Below are 15148 nucleotides of genomic sequence, written 5' to 3'. Positions count from 1 at the left end.
AAATTAAATAAATAAATAGACTGTAAGGACTGTCAATACAATTTTGGGCTAGTAGGCTTTTAAAAAAATTCAGACAACAGTGATAAGAGATAAAGGCAACATGAAATGTTTTATTGCAAAAATTCCAGCCAGGTGAGCAATGTGACATTATCTCCAGTTTCAGATAATCTTCATTTTTTTTTTTTTTTTGGTTAAAGATAAAACACAGTTTTTTAACGTTACTTCACCTAATTCACCTGGGGATGCAGAATAATAGGTGTGGTCCTGGTCAGACCATTAAAGTTAAAGGTTCAAAAGTGTGTGTTTCTGTGTGTGTGAGTGTGTAGGGAAACTACCAAGGCAGATGGTATGAGGGAATTTAGAATTATATAGACCTCGTAATTTATCTTCTCACCTTGGTTAAAGGGCATGTATCTTTTCCAGGCCTAAATCTAACAATCTGTATGCATATTTGGACTGAGTTCTTCAATGGGACATCACCTGTAGCTTAGGGCGGGGAGTACCTGGGGAGCGAGCCGAGCTGTGACTAGGCCCAGGCGGCAGAGGGCGCATCCATGACCAAGGGATTCTCTTTCTCAGGGTTGTCGTTCTTCTTGGCCACAGCGACAGAAGCAGGTGTTTCAGTGGGGCTCTTCCTGATCTTGCCCTCTCCTCCGTCGGAATCCTGTCCCTGGGCACCAAGCACTTGCTGCGGCCAGCGGCACGGGTTATTGGGATGGCAGGATCCATAGCATGGAGGGGGCCTCTGTGGCGGATTGCTGCTGGCTTCATGCCCGCTCTCACTGTGCTCTGCCTCCAGCTCCTCCGAGATGCCTGATGAGTGTCTTAGACCAGGACTGGTGCCTCGGCCCCTAGGGCGACTCAGCAGGTAGCTGTGGCCCCGACCCCGCGGAGGATGCCCCTCCTGTCTTGTGGTGGGGGCAGACTCAGACTGCCAGTTGGACCCAGGACCGCTGGTGGTAGCCAGGATCGATGGGTGGCTGGTCACAAATTGGTCCCTGCGGGAGGGTGGGAAACACCTCAGTTGTTGGTCTTGGGATTGGCCACGCGGAGGGCGTCTGAGGCCCTCGGCTACGGTGAAGCCTTCGCTGCTGCCCTCGGGTTCATCAGCCTTTCCCTCTGCGCTCTTGGGACCTCGCGGGGGCGGCACATGGCGGAGGATGCTGAAGCCCTGGCGGATGTTGGTGCGGTGGGCAGTGTAGCGGCTTCCCTTCAGTGGCACGCCCCCTGGCCCGGTCACGTTAGCGGCCTCAGTGCCCCGCTCTCCCTGCACCACGTCAAACTCCACCGTCTCACCGCTGTCCATGTTGCCTTGGTACTTGCGGGAGTTTTTCAGGATGATGGCTGTATGGTGAACAAACACATCTTCTTGGGTATCGTGCCTGTTGATGAAGCCATACCCATTCTTCTCCGTAAACCACACGACAGAGCCTAGGACCCTCTTAGCAATGACCTTCTTAGGCGCCTTTCCCTTGGCGCCCCCGGCGGTGGCCTTGGGGACTGTATCCCCGCTGAGGTGGCCTGTGTCTAGGGCTAGGGTCGGGTCTCTGCCTCCCAAGGATGCCAGGGGTTTCCTCACGGAGTGAGGGGAGAAGGAATCGGCCATGTCCGTGGGGGTGGCCTCTCCTACCTCACTCCTCCTTGCTTTCATTTCTCCAAGAATGGGATGGAAATTTGTCCCTCTGAGGTTGGAAGGGTGGGAGGGTCTCGGGCTGGAGGCAGGAGCCTCTCTCTGGGAGGTTTGTCAGTTAGGGCCAAGGGATCTCTGGATTTAGTCCCAGAGTCTTGGAGAGGCCTGTGGCCTCTCCTGGGACTACGGGGACATGGACCAAACAATGGTTGCCATGGTGATGGTGAGATCTCAAGGGGTGGGGGCAGGGTGAGTCCTTGACGTAGATTGAGCTGGGTGACAGGGCAAATACACTCTGCCCCAGCCTTCTGCCACCAAATCATAGTACCTCCTGCTTCATGGTGGAGAAGCAGGCACACTTGAAGCTCTATGGAAGGGCCTTGAGCACCCTCTTGCTTGCTTGAGTGGATGTGAGGAGAGGACCCACGTTCCACCCCTCTTTCTTGGTTGGGGAGATTAACAGCTTTCTAAGGGCACTCACTCAATATTCTCTCACAAATCTCTGGTCTTCTTCTAACTCCTGGGGAGCCCACTGTGTGGGTCAAGCATTTTGTGTCATTTGAGGCCAGATGAGAGCCGCGTGATTTGAAGACCCAATCAAAGAAACCTGCTGTGGGTTTTGTCTGTTTGTTTTATTTGTGTTTCCCTTCTGAAGGCTGTCGGGCCTAGAATGCTAGTGCTGAGAGGACACTAACATAGTGCATGTTTATCCAGACTAATATTAAGATTGTGTTGACCTAAAACAAATAGACTGCCAGGGATTGCTCCACCAAAAATGAGTTTACTCTGGATCAACAGGGAATTGAAATTCAGGGTCTACAACCATGATGATCCACCTGCAAGCCTCCCTGACAGGGAGAAGGTAAATCTTTAAACAAATGGGGAGTTTAGGATGGCTTCACTAAGCAAAGTGTCCATGGGAGGCTGAGGCTTTGTAGTATGGTGGCTCTTCATTTGTTGGTTCCTGGCAGTCTCTCATTGACTGAGCTCTTGGCTGGCAAGAAGAGGAAGTCTTTCTTCTTTCTGCTGGGCTCTGCTGTCACGTCTGAGAGCCCTCCCTCCTGGTCTCCCAACTCTATCTTAATGGAGGTTTCACTTTATTAATTTTTACCCTTTTCCCCTTTGATGGAGATGTTTCTCTGAAAGCGTCATTGATCAAGAGTCAGATTTTCCAGTTTCCACACCTCTTTCAGCCCCCCTCCCCTACTCACTGTCATGAATAACCGCTGTGGACATAGTATCCCATATTAGAGTGAAAGTGCACTGTTTAGAAGCATATCAAAGTCACATTAGAGTAACAAGGAGGGATCGGAAGGAGAACTCTCAGGCACTTTTCCTCTAAAGTTCATGTTTTTAAGATCATAGACATTGTGTTAATACTAAGCATTGTGCCACCATCAGAGGTTTGGCAGACAAACTGTCAACAGACCTAATCTGAATATCTTAGGAAAGATGTCTGATCACATATCATCTGCTTCAATTTCAGAAAATCTATACTTTCAGATCACTAGATAATGTGCAGGTCCAGTCAGGATTGGTGCTTTCTATAGGTGTGTCACGTGAGTCCAAGACTCTATTCCCTGGAGCTTGTTGCACAAGTGCTGACTAGCAGTACCTGATAGGGGCTTTTCCCACAAGGTAGAGGTGAGTCCTACTGGAAGGTTTTCTGCCAACACATGAAATATCCCAGTTGCAAGGTTGTTGAAATATCAGAGCACCTCTTCTTTTACCAGTGCTGTGTCAAAAAAAACAGGAGCCAAGTGACTATCCTTTAACTGTCTAAAAGGGTGAGAGTATGCGTTCCAAACAGAGTGGATGTGTGATTCAGAAGGACCAAAAGGCAATGCTTTTTCTCCAAGGTAATTGGAGGGCCTCCACAAATCTTGCCAACTGAGTCTTAAAATGTTGTTAGTGCATTTGACTAAATCAGAGGAATGAGGCTGGTCAGCGCCATGAAAGTGTTGTAAAACCAGCCAAATGGTGCAGACCTGTGGAAGTAACTGACCAGTGAAATGGGTGCCTCAATAATTCTGAAGTTTGAGAGGAGTTCCCCAGATAGGGATAATCTTTTCTAAAAGGACTTTAACCACAGAGGAGGCAGTAGACTCTCTGAAAGGAAAGGTTTTGGTTCAATGTGAAAACATACCAACTGTGACTAAAACACATCCACGAGGTGGAGGAAGTTGTAAGGAATCCTACTTCCAGTGCCTGAATGCTCCATTGAGGCAGTTGAAACAGTCCAGAAGGAGTACAGCCAGTCCTCTCTAGGGTGTATTTTGAATAAGAGGGCCAAGTTGTTTCAAAGATGATATACAGCTAATAATAGCTAAGTTGACACAAACATGATACACATCATACACAGTCAGGGAATTACAGATGAAAAGAATAAGATAGCACCATGCACCTGTTGGAAAAGACCCTGATGCTGGGAAAGATTGAAGGCAACAGGAGAAGAGGGTGACAGAGGATGAGATGGGTAGATAGTATGACTGACTCAGTGGACAGGAATCTGAACAAACTCTGGGAGATAGTGAAGGACAGGGAAGCTTGGCATGCTGCAGTCCATGGGGCCACAAAGAGGCAGACATGATTTAGCGACTCAGCAACAAGAACACACACCTATTAGAACTGCTCCATCCCTCTCTCCCCCAAATGCAAACACCAAATACTGGAGAATGGGAAACAACACCAACTTTAACTCATTGCTGAAAGAACACATTTATTGCCTCTAGAGAAAGAGGTTGTCAGTATTTTCCGAAGCTATGCAAGCCTCACACATTGAGATCCATTGAGGTACACACTTTTTGGCCCCTTGTTCGTGTTTTCTCACCAATATGGATTCACAAATGCTATCATTCTGTCAGTCTGCCAGTAGTTCAATGCACGTTACAGTGACTACGCGGGGGAATTTTTGTCTCCAGTAAAGCTGCACTGCTATTTGGTCTGACTCGAATCTTTCTCTTTTAATCAAACCAACAATTGTTAAAACCTTGAGTCTTGCTTTCCCTCCTCTGAGGCTAAGTGTCAGACCTCTCTAGCCAGTTTTCCCAAGTTATAATTTGGGAAACATCCCTGTGCATCATGACAGAGCTTTGGCTACTGTTGGTTACTTTAAGAGCAGCATTCCTTGCAAAAGTATCAACAAGGCAATTTGATTTGCCTTAGCTTCCAGAGCATCAAGTTTAGAATGCCTTGGTAAGGATTGCATCCACTAATCCCTGAACAAAAGCCACCTTAAATGTTGCTTCCAACTGGCAGTTAGGAAATCATGTTGCTTCTACATAATTCCAAAGCCATGAGCTACTCTGAATGTGTATCTACTATAAATTTAAATATTGTTATTTTTGCCTTTGAGAAGACTCTTGAGAGTCCCCTTGGCTGCAAGGATATCAAACCAATCAATCTTAAAGGAAATCTAGCCTAAAAATTCATGGGAAGGATTGATGCTGAAGCTGAAGATCCGGTACTTTGGCCACCTGATGTTAAAAAAAAACAAAAACTTGATGCTGGAAAAGATTGAAGGCAAAAGGAAAAGGGGGTGACAGAGGATAAGATGGTTAGACAGCATCAGTGACTCAATGGACATGAATCTGAGCAATTTTTGAGTGATAATGAAGGACAGGGAAGCCTGGTGTGCTGGAATCCATGGGGCTGCAAACAGGCAGACAGGACCTAGACTGAACAGAAAGTTCAAGCAGAAAGTTCAAGTCTGTGTGCCTGCATGCGTGCTAAGTCACTTCAGTCATGTTCGACTCTTTGGGACCCCATGTGCTGTAGCCCTCAAGGCTCCTCTGTCCACAGGATTCTTCAGGCAAGAACACTGGAGTGGGTTTCCATGGCCTCTTCCCAAGCCTGGGTAAGGACAGAGAACTCATGCTTCTCTTTGAAGATGGTGGAGTGGAAGGACATGTACTCCTCTCCTCCTGAGAAAGCACCAAAACTGCAACTAGCTGTTGAATGACCATTGACAGGAGGATGCTGGTGCTCACCAAAAACAGATACCTCTTGTCCAAAGACAAAGAAGAAACCACAACAAGACAGGAAAATCAAAACATGGTGAAGTCAAATCCCATACCAGCCAGGAGCATGAACCACAAACCAGAGAAGAATGATGCTAAAGACGTTCTCCCACTGGTGTGAAGGTTTAGAGCCCCACATCGAGTTTCCCGGTCTGGGAATCTGGCATAGGGACTGGAATCCCCAGGGAATCTGCCATTGACCACCAGCGAGATTTGATTATATGCCTTCCAGAGCACTAGGGAAAATAGATGCCACTCTTGGAGGGCACAGACAAAATCGTGCATGCCCCAAGACTCATGGGAAAGGAGTAGTGACAGCACAAGAGACTGAAGCAGACAGACCTACCTGCTAGTGTTGCAGATGTGGGTTGGTGGTGGCTCACTGCAGGGACAGAGGCACTGGCAACAGCAGTCCTGGAAGCTTCCCTTTGGCATAAGCTCTCTTAGAGGTTGCCATTAACCCTACCATAGAGCCCAAAGAGCCCCATGTCTGGGTCGCCTTAGGCCAAACATCTAACAGGGAGGAAGCACAGCCCCACTCATCAGCAGACAGTTCGAGATTTACTGAGCACAGACCTGCCCACCAGAGCAAGAATGAAGTTTTCACACCACCAGTCCCTCCCATCAGGAAGCTTACACAAGTCTCGTAACCTCATCTACCCAAGGGAAGGCAGAAGAAGCAAGGAGAACCACAATCTCACAGTAGCCCAAACAGCAACCACATTACAGAAAGTTAATCAGAGTGAGTGACTGAACAACAACAATGCCTAAATCCTGGTTGTTGCTCAGTTGCTCAGTAGTGTCCAACTCTTGCAATTTCTCGGACTTCAGCATGCTAGGCTTCCATGTCCTTCACTGTCTCCTGGAGTTTGCTCAAACTCATGTCTATTGAGTCAGTGAGGCCATCCAACCATCTCATCCTGTCTTCCCCTTCTCCTCCTGCCTTCCTTCTTTCCCAACATCTGAGGGTTTTCCAGTGAGTTGGCTCTTGGCGGCAGGTGGCCAAAGTATTGCACTGATAGCATCAGTCCTTCCAGTGAAGATTCAGGGTTGATTTCCTTTAGTATGGACTGGTTGGGTCTCTGTGCAGTCCAACGGACTCTCAGGAGCCTTCTCCAACACCACAGTTCAAAAGCATCCGTTCTTCAGTGCTCAGCTTTCTTTATGGTCCAATTCTGACATCCACACTTGACTACTGGAAAAACCATAGCTTTGACTTGTACAGGTCGTTTTTGGCAAAATAATGTCTCTGCTTTTTAATATGCTGTCTAGGTTGGTCATAGTTTTTCTACCAAGGAGTAAGTGTCTTTCAATTTTCAGAGCTGTGCAAGACACTCTAGAACACATTGCATTATTCCATGAGATAAGATGTCAAGGGAGCGTGTTTCATAAGTGTTGACTGCCATACTCGTTGTTATTCTAATTAGATGAAACTGTATGGTCAGATACTATTCCATGAGAAATTAGGCCAGGGGAGTGTATTTTTTGAGTGTTGACTGCCATACTTGTTGTTATCCTAATTAGGTGATTTTGTATTCTGTGATAACTTTCAATCAAGAGTGGCAAGCATCCTGTTTCTTTCAGAAAACACAAAACCTTGACCATAGCTGTTGTTTTAATGAAGGGAAAATTAATCATTGTGCTTCATTTCAGGTTTCATGCTGAAACTATCCAGCCTCCACAGTGGGAAAATATTTCTTTTGCCCTGATTCCCCAATTCCTATGTTCACAAAAATGTTTCCCTGTATTTTCAGAGCTTTGTAAAAACACATCTAGGAAACACTGTACCATTTCTTGAGAAAAGAGGTCAGAGGATAGTGTTTTTGAGTGTCGACTGCCATACCTCTAGTTACCCTGATTAGGTGAAACAGTACTGTCAGGTGACTTCCCAGCAATAAGTGGGAAGCAGCCTGGTTTTTTTTTTTTTTTTCCCAGAAAGCTTAAAACTTGACCAAAACCATTGTTGTAATGAAGAGATAGAAGAACTAGTGTGTTTTTCTGGAAGGTTTGAGGCTGCAATTATTCAGTTTCCAAAGACAGAAAATATAGCTTTTACCATACAGGCCCTAATCCCAGATTAACAAGGCTGACCATTACAGAGTTGGGTAAAGATCCCTTTATGACATGCTGTATCATTACATGAGAAAATTTGCAGGGGAAAGTGTTCTGTGAATACTCACTTCTGTACCTGTTGTTACTCTTATTAGATGAAACAGAAATGTCAGATGACTTTCCACAAGAAGGTGGAAGAATCCTTTCTATTTCAGAAAACTCAAAATCATGACCAAAGCTGCTGTTTAAATGAAATTAAAATTGAACCAGTATGTTTTTCTGGCAAGTTTAAGGCTGTAACTCTCCAGCATTCACTAGGAGAAGATACTTCTTTTGCCATCAGGCCCCAATTCCCAGGTTCACAAAAACATGTTTCCCTGCAGTTTCAGAGCTGTGTAAAGACATTTCTAGGACACACTGTACAAATCCATGGGAAAAGATGTCAGGTGAGAGTGTTCTGTTAGTGTTGACTAACCATACCAGTAGTTACTGTGATTAGGTGAAACTGTACTGTCAGATGACTTCCCAGCCAGAATTCAGAGGCATCCTATTTATTTCAGAAAACTCAAAACAATGAGAAACACTGTTGTTGTAATGACTAGAAAAAATGAACCAATGTGCTTTTCTGGCATGTTTAGGACTGCAAATATCTAGCTTCACTGGGGGAAAATAAATCTTTTCCCATCAGGACCCAAATCCCTAGATCACAAAAACTGATTTCCAACAGTTTCAAAGCTGAGTAAAGACACAGTTAGAGCACAATGTATCATTCCATTAGAAAAGAGGTGATGGGAGGGTGTTCTGATTGTTGACTGTCATACCTTCTGTTACCCTTATTAGGTGAAACATACTGATAGATGACTTCCTAGCATGAAGTGGCAAGCATCCTCTTTCTTTCAGAAAACTGCAAAAGGAGACCAAAGCTTTTGTATTAATGAAAAAAAAAAAATGAATCAGTGTGTTTTTCTGGCAAGCTTAAGACTACAACTATCCAATTTTCACTGGGGGTAAATATTTCTTTTGCAATCAGGCCCCAAATCTCAGGTTTACAAAGCATGTTTCCTTGCAGTTTCAGAGCTGTGTAAAGACACTCCTAGGACACATTGTACCATTTCATGAGAAAAGATGTCAGTGAAGAGTGTTCTGTGAGTCTAGACTGCCATATCAGTTTTTACACTGATTAGGTGAAACTGTACTGTCAGATGACTTCTCAGCAGAAGCGGCAAGCAACCTGTAGCTTTCAGGAAACTCAAAAACTAGACCAAAACTGTTATAATGAATGAAAAATGAACCAATGTGTTTTCCTGGCAAGGTTAAGAGTGCAACTATCCAGTTTTCACTGGGGGAAAGTACTCCTTCTTGACATCAGGCCCCAGTGCTCAGGTGGCTGATTCATGCCAATATATGACAAAAACCACTACAATATTGTAAAGTAATTAGCCTCCAACTAATAAAAATAAATGAAAAAACAAACAAACAAACAAAATATGTTTGCCTAAAGTTTCAGAGCTGTGTAAAGACACTCGTAAGACACATTATACCATTCCATGAAAATAGAAAAGAGATCAGAGGAGAGTATTCTGTGGGTGTTGACTGCCATACCTGTTGTTACATCAATTAGGTGAAACTGTTCTGAAAGATGACTTCCCAGCAAGAAGTGGTTAGCAGCCTGTTTCATTCAGAAAATTCCAAAACTAGACCAAAGCTGCTGTTTTAATAAAGAGAAAAATGAGACTGTTTTTTCATGCAGGTTTGAGGCTGCAATTATCCAGATTCCACATTTGGAAAATATTGTTTTTAACTTAAGGGCCCAAAGTAAAGCCTGTTTCTTTCAGAAAACTCAAAAAATTGACCAAAGCTGTTGCAATGAATAGAAAAATGAATGAGTGTGCTTTTCTGGATTGCTTGGGGCTACAACTACCAGCTTTTACAATGGGTAAGTACTTCTTTTGCCATCAGGCCCCAATTCCCAAGTTCACAAAAACATGTTTCACTGCAATTTCAGAGCTGTGTAGATATTCATAGGACATAGTATACCATTACATGAAAAAAGTTGTCAGGGGGAGTGTTCTGTGACTGTTGACTGTCATACCTGTTACTCTGATTAGCTGAAAGTGTACTTCAGATGACTTACCAGGAAGAAATATCAAGCATCCTGTATCTTTCAGAAAACTCAAAATCTAGGCCAGAACTGTTGTTTTAATGAAGAGAAAAATGCCCCAACGTGTTTTTCTGACAGATTTGAGGCTGCAAAAAAATTTTTAGTGTTCTGTGAGGGTTGACTGCCTAAGTCATTGTTACCCTGATTAGGTGAAATTGTACTGCCAGATGGCTTCTTGGTTTGCAGTGGGAGGCATCCTTTTTATTTCAGAAAACTCAACATGACCAGAGGTGTTTTTGTAATGCAGATAAAAATAAGTCAGTGTGTCTTTCTGGCAAGTGTAAAGCTGCAACTATCTAGATTTCACTAGGGGAAAATACTTCTTTTACTATCAGATCCCAATGCCCAGGTTCACAAAAACATGTTTCCCTGCAGTTTCAGAGCTGTGTAAAGACACTACTTGGACTCAACATACCATTCCATGAAAAATGAAGTCAGGAGCAAGTGTTCTGTGTTGTTGACTACCATCCCTGTTTTTACCCTGATTAGTGAATCTGTACTGTCAGATGACTTGCCAGAAAGAAGTGGCAAGCAGACAGTTTCATTCAGTAAACTAAAAACCAGACCACAGCTGTTGTAATAAAGAGAGAAATAAACCAGTGTGATTTTCTCGTAAGGTTGAGGCTGCAACTATTGAGCTCTCACAATTGGACAATACATTTTTTGCCATCATGCCCCAGTTCCCAAGTTCCCAAAAACATGTTTTGGTGTTTTTTGTTTGTTTGGCTGGTTGTTTTGCATTTTTAGAACTTTGTAAAAACATACCTAGGAAACACTATACCATTTCATGAGAAAAGAGGTCTGATGAAGAAGGCAGAGCAGTAAGACAGGGAGATCACCAGGCCTACCTCCCCACAAATACATCAAAAACTCATCATGATATGGAATAATTCCTACAAAGCAAACTCTTGAATACCCCAAGCCTCCATGGGGGTAGACTAAGCTCCTATAATACAGTAGGGGAGAGAATAGAGACATAAAAAGGGAAAAGATGGAGAACTTCTGAAAGGGAGCTTATGACATGAGGGAGGGTGGGAGGCATGAAGCAGGAAGAGTTCCTGTGCACTGGGAAGCTCCCTCACAGAGGGGCCCAAGAAGGAGCTGAAGAGTCTCAGAAGCTGGACAAAGCAGGGATTTAGAAGGCAGAAAACAGAAAGTTGCACTTCCCAGCCCATAAAAGCTCATGGACTATGGCCCAGACCAGACAGCAGGGTCAAGGAACTGAGAGAAGCCCACAGAAACCAAAGGTGCAGAGGGTGGGCCCGGGTGCTGTGAGAGGGGCAGCATGCAAACCTCTGCAATAAACATAATCCTCATATCACAGAGGGTGGGCCCAGGTAGTCAAGAGTGGGACAGCATACAAATCTCTCAAGTGCACTCAACTCTCGCGGTGCGGAGGGCAGGCCCAGGAGGGCCCAGAGAAGTGAGGCATACAAGCCTCTGCAGTGCACACAAACCTCATGGCACAGAGAGTGGGTCCAGAGAACCAAGACAAGTGCACACAAGCCACAGGCATAGAGGGTGGGCCTGGGGAGCCGAGACAAGTGCAGGCAAGACCTGTGATGCAGAGGGCAGGCCTGGAAAGCCAAGGCAAGTTCACACAAGCCCTGTGACACAGAAGGCAGGCCCAGTGAGCTGAAACAAGTGTACACAAGCCCCATGGCATAGAGGGCGAGCTCAGGGGGTTGAGAGAAGCCTACACAAGTGTCTGTGATGCAGAGGGCACAGTTGGGGAGCTGAGAAAAGATCCACACAAGCCCCTAACTAGCAAACTTCAGCTGACAGTGCAGTGTGAAACCGGGAAACAGAAGTACCAGCCAAGATTCCAGGGACAAGTAGGGGGCTAGTGGCAGTGAAGGTATGCTGATAGGGCCACTATGACACAGCTATGGAAATAGGTGTGTCTAACACTGACAAAGCCGGAAGGACTGCCCAAAGGCATATTGAACCAATAGAGATCCCCAAACCTACTACTGAACACTGCACTGCCCTTTGGAAAGATGAGATCCAGCTCCATGGATTAGAACACAGGCACAAGGTCCTCTAACCAAGAAAACATCACAGGACACTGATCCAACCCCATCCACAGGGGTAGACTCCAAAACCAAGAAGAACTACTTCCTTGAGAACTTTTCTTGGTGATTTTTCTGATGTTGTTTCTGATATATTTGACAGCTTTTCTTATAGTTGTTCACAAGCTGTAGCTATTCCTGAATATATATAAATATTTTTCACATATGTGTTTTTAGCTCCTTTTTTCTATTTTTTTTCTTTTTTTTCCTTTACCCTCTGTTCTACTCCTTCCTTTTCTCTTTACTATCCATTCTCCTCTTTTTCTTTATCTTCTCCTTTTTTCCTTCATTCTTTCTTTTTTCACCATATAAGCTAAATTGCTGTTCTCTTTGCAATATTTCCAAGTTGGCACTCTGCTCAGGATCAGTTTTCCAGAATGAACATTAGTTATCTCTGCTTTTAATTGATTGATATGACTTTTGCTTTCCCTTGTTCACCAAGTCAATCTTCTGTACTCTTTTATTTAGAACACTTTGGTTATGACTGTTTCTGTGGAAGTGTGTGTATATGTCCCATTATTTCTATAAGTACCTGCTTGATTTGCTTTATCTCCTTCCATTAGAACACAGGCACAAAACCACCACAAACAAGAAGCCAGCACAAACTACTCAACCAAACTTTCCCTACAAGGGCAAAAACCAAAAGGAGTAATACAACCCTAAAGCATGGGGAAAGGAGACCTCAAGTGGAGCAAGACAGAAAAAAAAAAAAATGAAAAGACAGAGAAATATAGCACAAATGAAAGAACAAGGTAGAGACTCACAACACCAAATAAATGTAGAAGAAATAAGCAATCTTCCTGAAAGAGAATTCAGAAGAATGATAGTGAAGATGCTTTGAAAACTTGAAAATAAAATGGAGAAAATCTAAGAAACAATTAGCACAGTTAATACAGTCACCAAGGACATAGAAGAAATAAAGAATAGCAAATAGAGATGAATAATACAATTACTGAAAGTACAAACTCTCTAGGCAGGAACCACTAGCAGAATAGTGAAACAGAAGAATGGATAAATGAACTGGAAGAAAGAATGGTGGTAATAACTGCTGAAGAGCAGAATAAAGGAAAAAAGAATGAGGAGAATTGAGAATAGTCTCAGAGACCTTTGGGGCAATATTAAATGCACCAACTTTCAAGTTATAAGGATCCCAGAGAAAAAAGAAAAAAAAGAAAGGCTCTGAGAAAATTTTTGAAGGAATTATAGCAGAAAACTTCCCCAACATGGGAAGGAAAACAGTCAATCAATTTCAAGAAGAAAAGAGAGACCCTTACAGGATAAACCCAGGGGGTAATTCATCAAGACACATATTAATCAAGCTAACAGATTAAACATAAAGAAAGTATACTAAAAGCAGCAAGCAAAAAGCAACAAGAAACATACAAGGGGAAATGCATACGATTAACAGCGAATCTTTCAGCAGAAACTCTGCAGGCCAGAAGGGAATGGAAGGATATATGTAAAGTACTGGAATAAAAAAAAAAAAAACAAAAAAAACAAACTACAAGCAAGAATACTATATCCAGCAAAGATCTTATTCAAAATTGATGGAGAAATCAAAATATTTACAGACAAGCAAAAGTTAAGAGAATGTAGCACCACCAAACCAGCCTTGCAACAAATGCTAAAGGGACTTAAAATGCCAGTAAACACAAGAGAAACGAAAGACCTAAAACAAAACAAAACAAACAAACAACAACAACAAAAAGAATATGCCAATAGGAATATGTACATCAATAATTGCTTAAATTTAAACTTATTGAATGCACCAACTGAAAGACACAGAGTGAAAGATTGGATACAGATACAAAATCATGTATATGCTGCCTACAAGAAACCCACTGACTTCAGACCTAGAGAGACATAGAGAATGAAAGCAAAAGTATAGGAAAAGATATTACATGAGAATGGAAACCAAAAGAAAGCCAGAGTGGCAGTCTTTATTTCAGACAATGTAGACTTAAAAATTATTATAAAAGATGAAGAAGGACATTACATAATGACCAAAGGATCAATCCAAGAAGAAGGCATAACAGTTGTAAATATTTATGCACCAAACATAGAAGCACCACAGTACAGAAGGCAAACATTAACAGGCATAAGAGGGGAAACTGACAGTAACACAATAACAGTAGGGGACCTTAACACCCCACTTACACCAATGGAAAGATCATCAAAAGAGAATCAATAAGGAAACACAAACCTTAAATGAAACATTAGACCAAATGGACCTGAGTGATATCTTCAGGACTTTCCGTCCAAAAGCAGAAGAATACACTTTCTTCTCAAGTTCACATGGGACATTCTCCAAGATAGACCACATCTTGGGCCACAAATCAAGCCTCAGTAAATTTAAGAAAATTGAAATTGTATGAAGTATCTTTGCTGACCACAATACTATGAGACTAAATATCAACTACAGGGAAAAAAAAACCTGCAAAAAACACAAACTTATGGAAATTAAACAATACCTTACTAAATAATGAAGAGGTTACTCAAGAAATAAGAATGGAATTCAAAAGATTCCTAGAAACAAATGGCAACCCAAAACCTATGGGATTCAGCAAAAGTAGTTCTCAGAGGGAAGTTTATAGCAATACAGTCCTACCTCAAGAAACAAGAAAAGCATATAAAGTAGCTGTAAAAAGAAAAACAAAATAAGCAAACAAACAAAAAAACCCAAAAGTCAGCAGAAGGAAAGAGATCATAAAAATCAGGGAAGAAATAAATGAAAAAGAAATGAAGGAAACAATAGCAAATATTAATAAAATAAAAGCTGGTTCTTCGAGATGATAAGCAAAATTGGCAAATCACTAACCAGATCCATCAAGAAAAAAGGAGAAAAATCAAATCAGCAAAATTAGAAATGAAAAAAAGAGAGGTTAAAACATAACTTGGACATTGCCTTTCCTTGGAATTGGAATGAAAACTGATGTTTTCCAGTCCTATGGCCACTGCTGGCTTTTCTAAATTTGCTGGCATTATTGAGTGCAGCACTTTCACAGCATTATCTTTTAGGATTTGAAATAGCTCAACTGGAATTCCATCACCTCCACTTGCTTTGTAAATAGTGATGCTTCCTAAGGTCCACTTGGCTTCATATTCCAGGAGATCTTGCTCTAGGTGAGTGATAACACCATCATGATCATCTGGGTTGTGAAGATCTATTTTGTATAGTTCTTCTGTGCATTCTTGACATATCTTCTTAATATCT

General features: G+C 42.8%; 1 protein-coding gene across 1 annotated transcript; it reads right to left on the bottom strand.

The window, feature by feature from the left end:
- Positions 1-526: 526 nt before the first annotated feature.
- Positions 527-1606, bottom strand: LOC136154451 (Y-box-binding protein 1-like). The gene has a single exon (XM_065916723.1). It carries the CDS (start codon positions 1604-1606, stop codon positions 527-529), a length of 1080 nt encoding a protein of 359 aa, XP_065772795.1.
- Between the last annotated feature and the right edge of the window lie 13542 nt (positions 1607-15148).

This window comes from Muntiacus reevesi, chromosome X, assembly GCF_963930625.1.
Source record: "Muntiacus reevesi chromosome X, mMunRee1.1, whole genome shotgun sequence".
NCBI lineage: Eukaryota > Metazoa > Chordata > Mammalia > Artiodactyla > Cervidae > Muntiacus > Muntiacus reevesi.
This window is presented reverse-complemented; position numbering and strand designations above follow the sequence as displayed.

Excerpts from the sequence above, each read along its gene's own strand:
- LOC136154451 (XM_065916723.1), bottom strand. The coding sequence starts at position 1,606 with ATGGCCGATTCCTTCTCCCCTCACTCCGTGAGGAAACCCCTGGCATCC.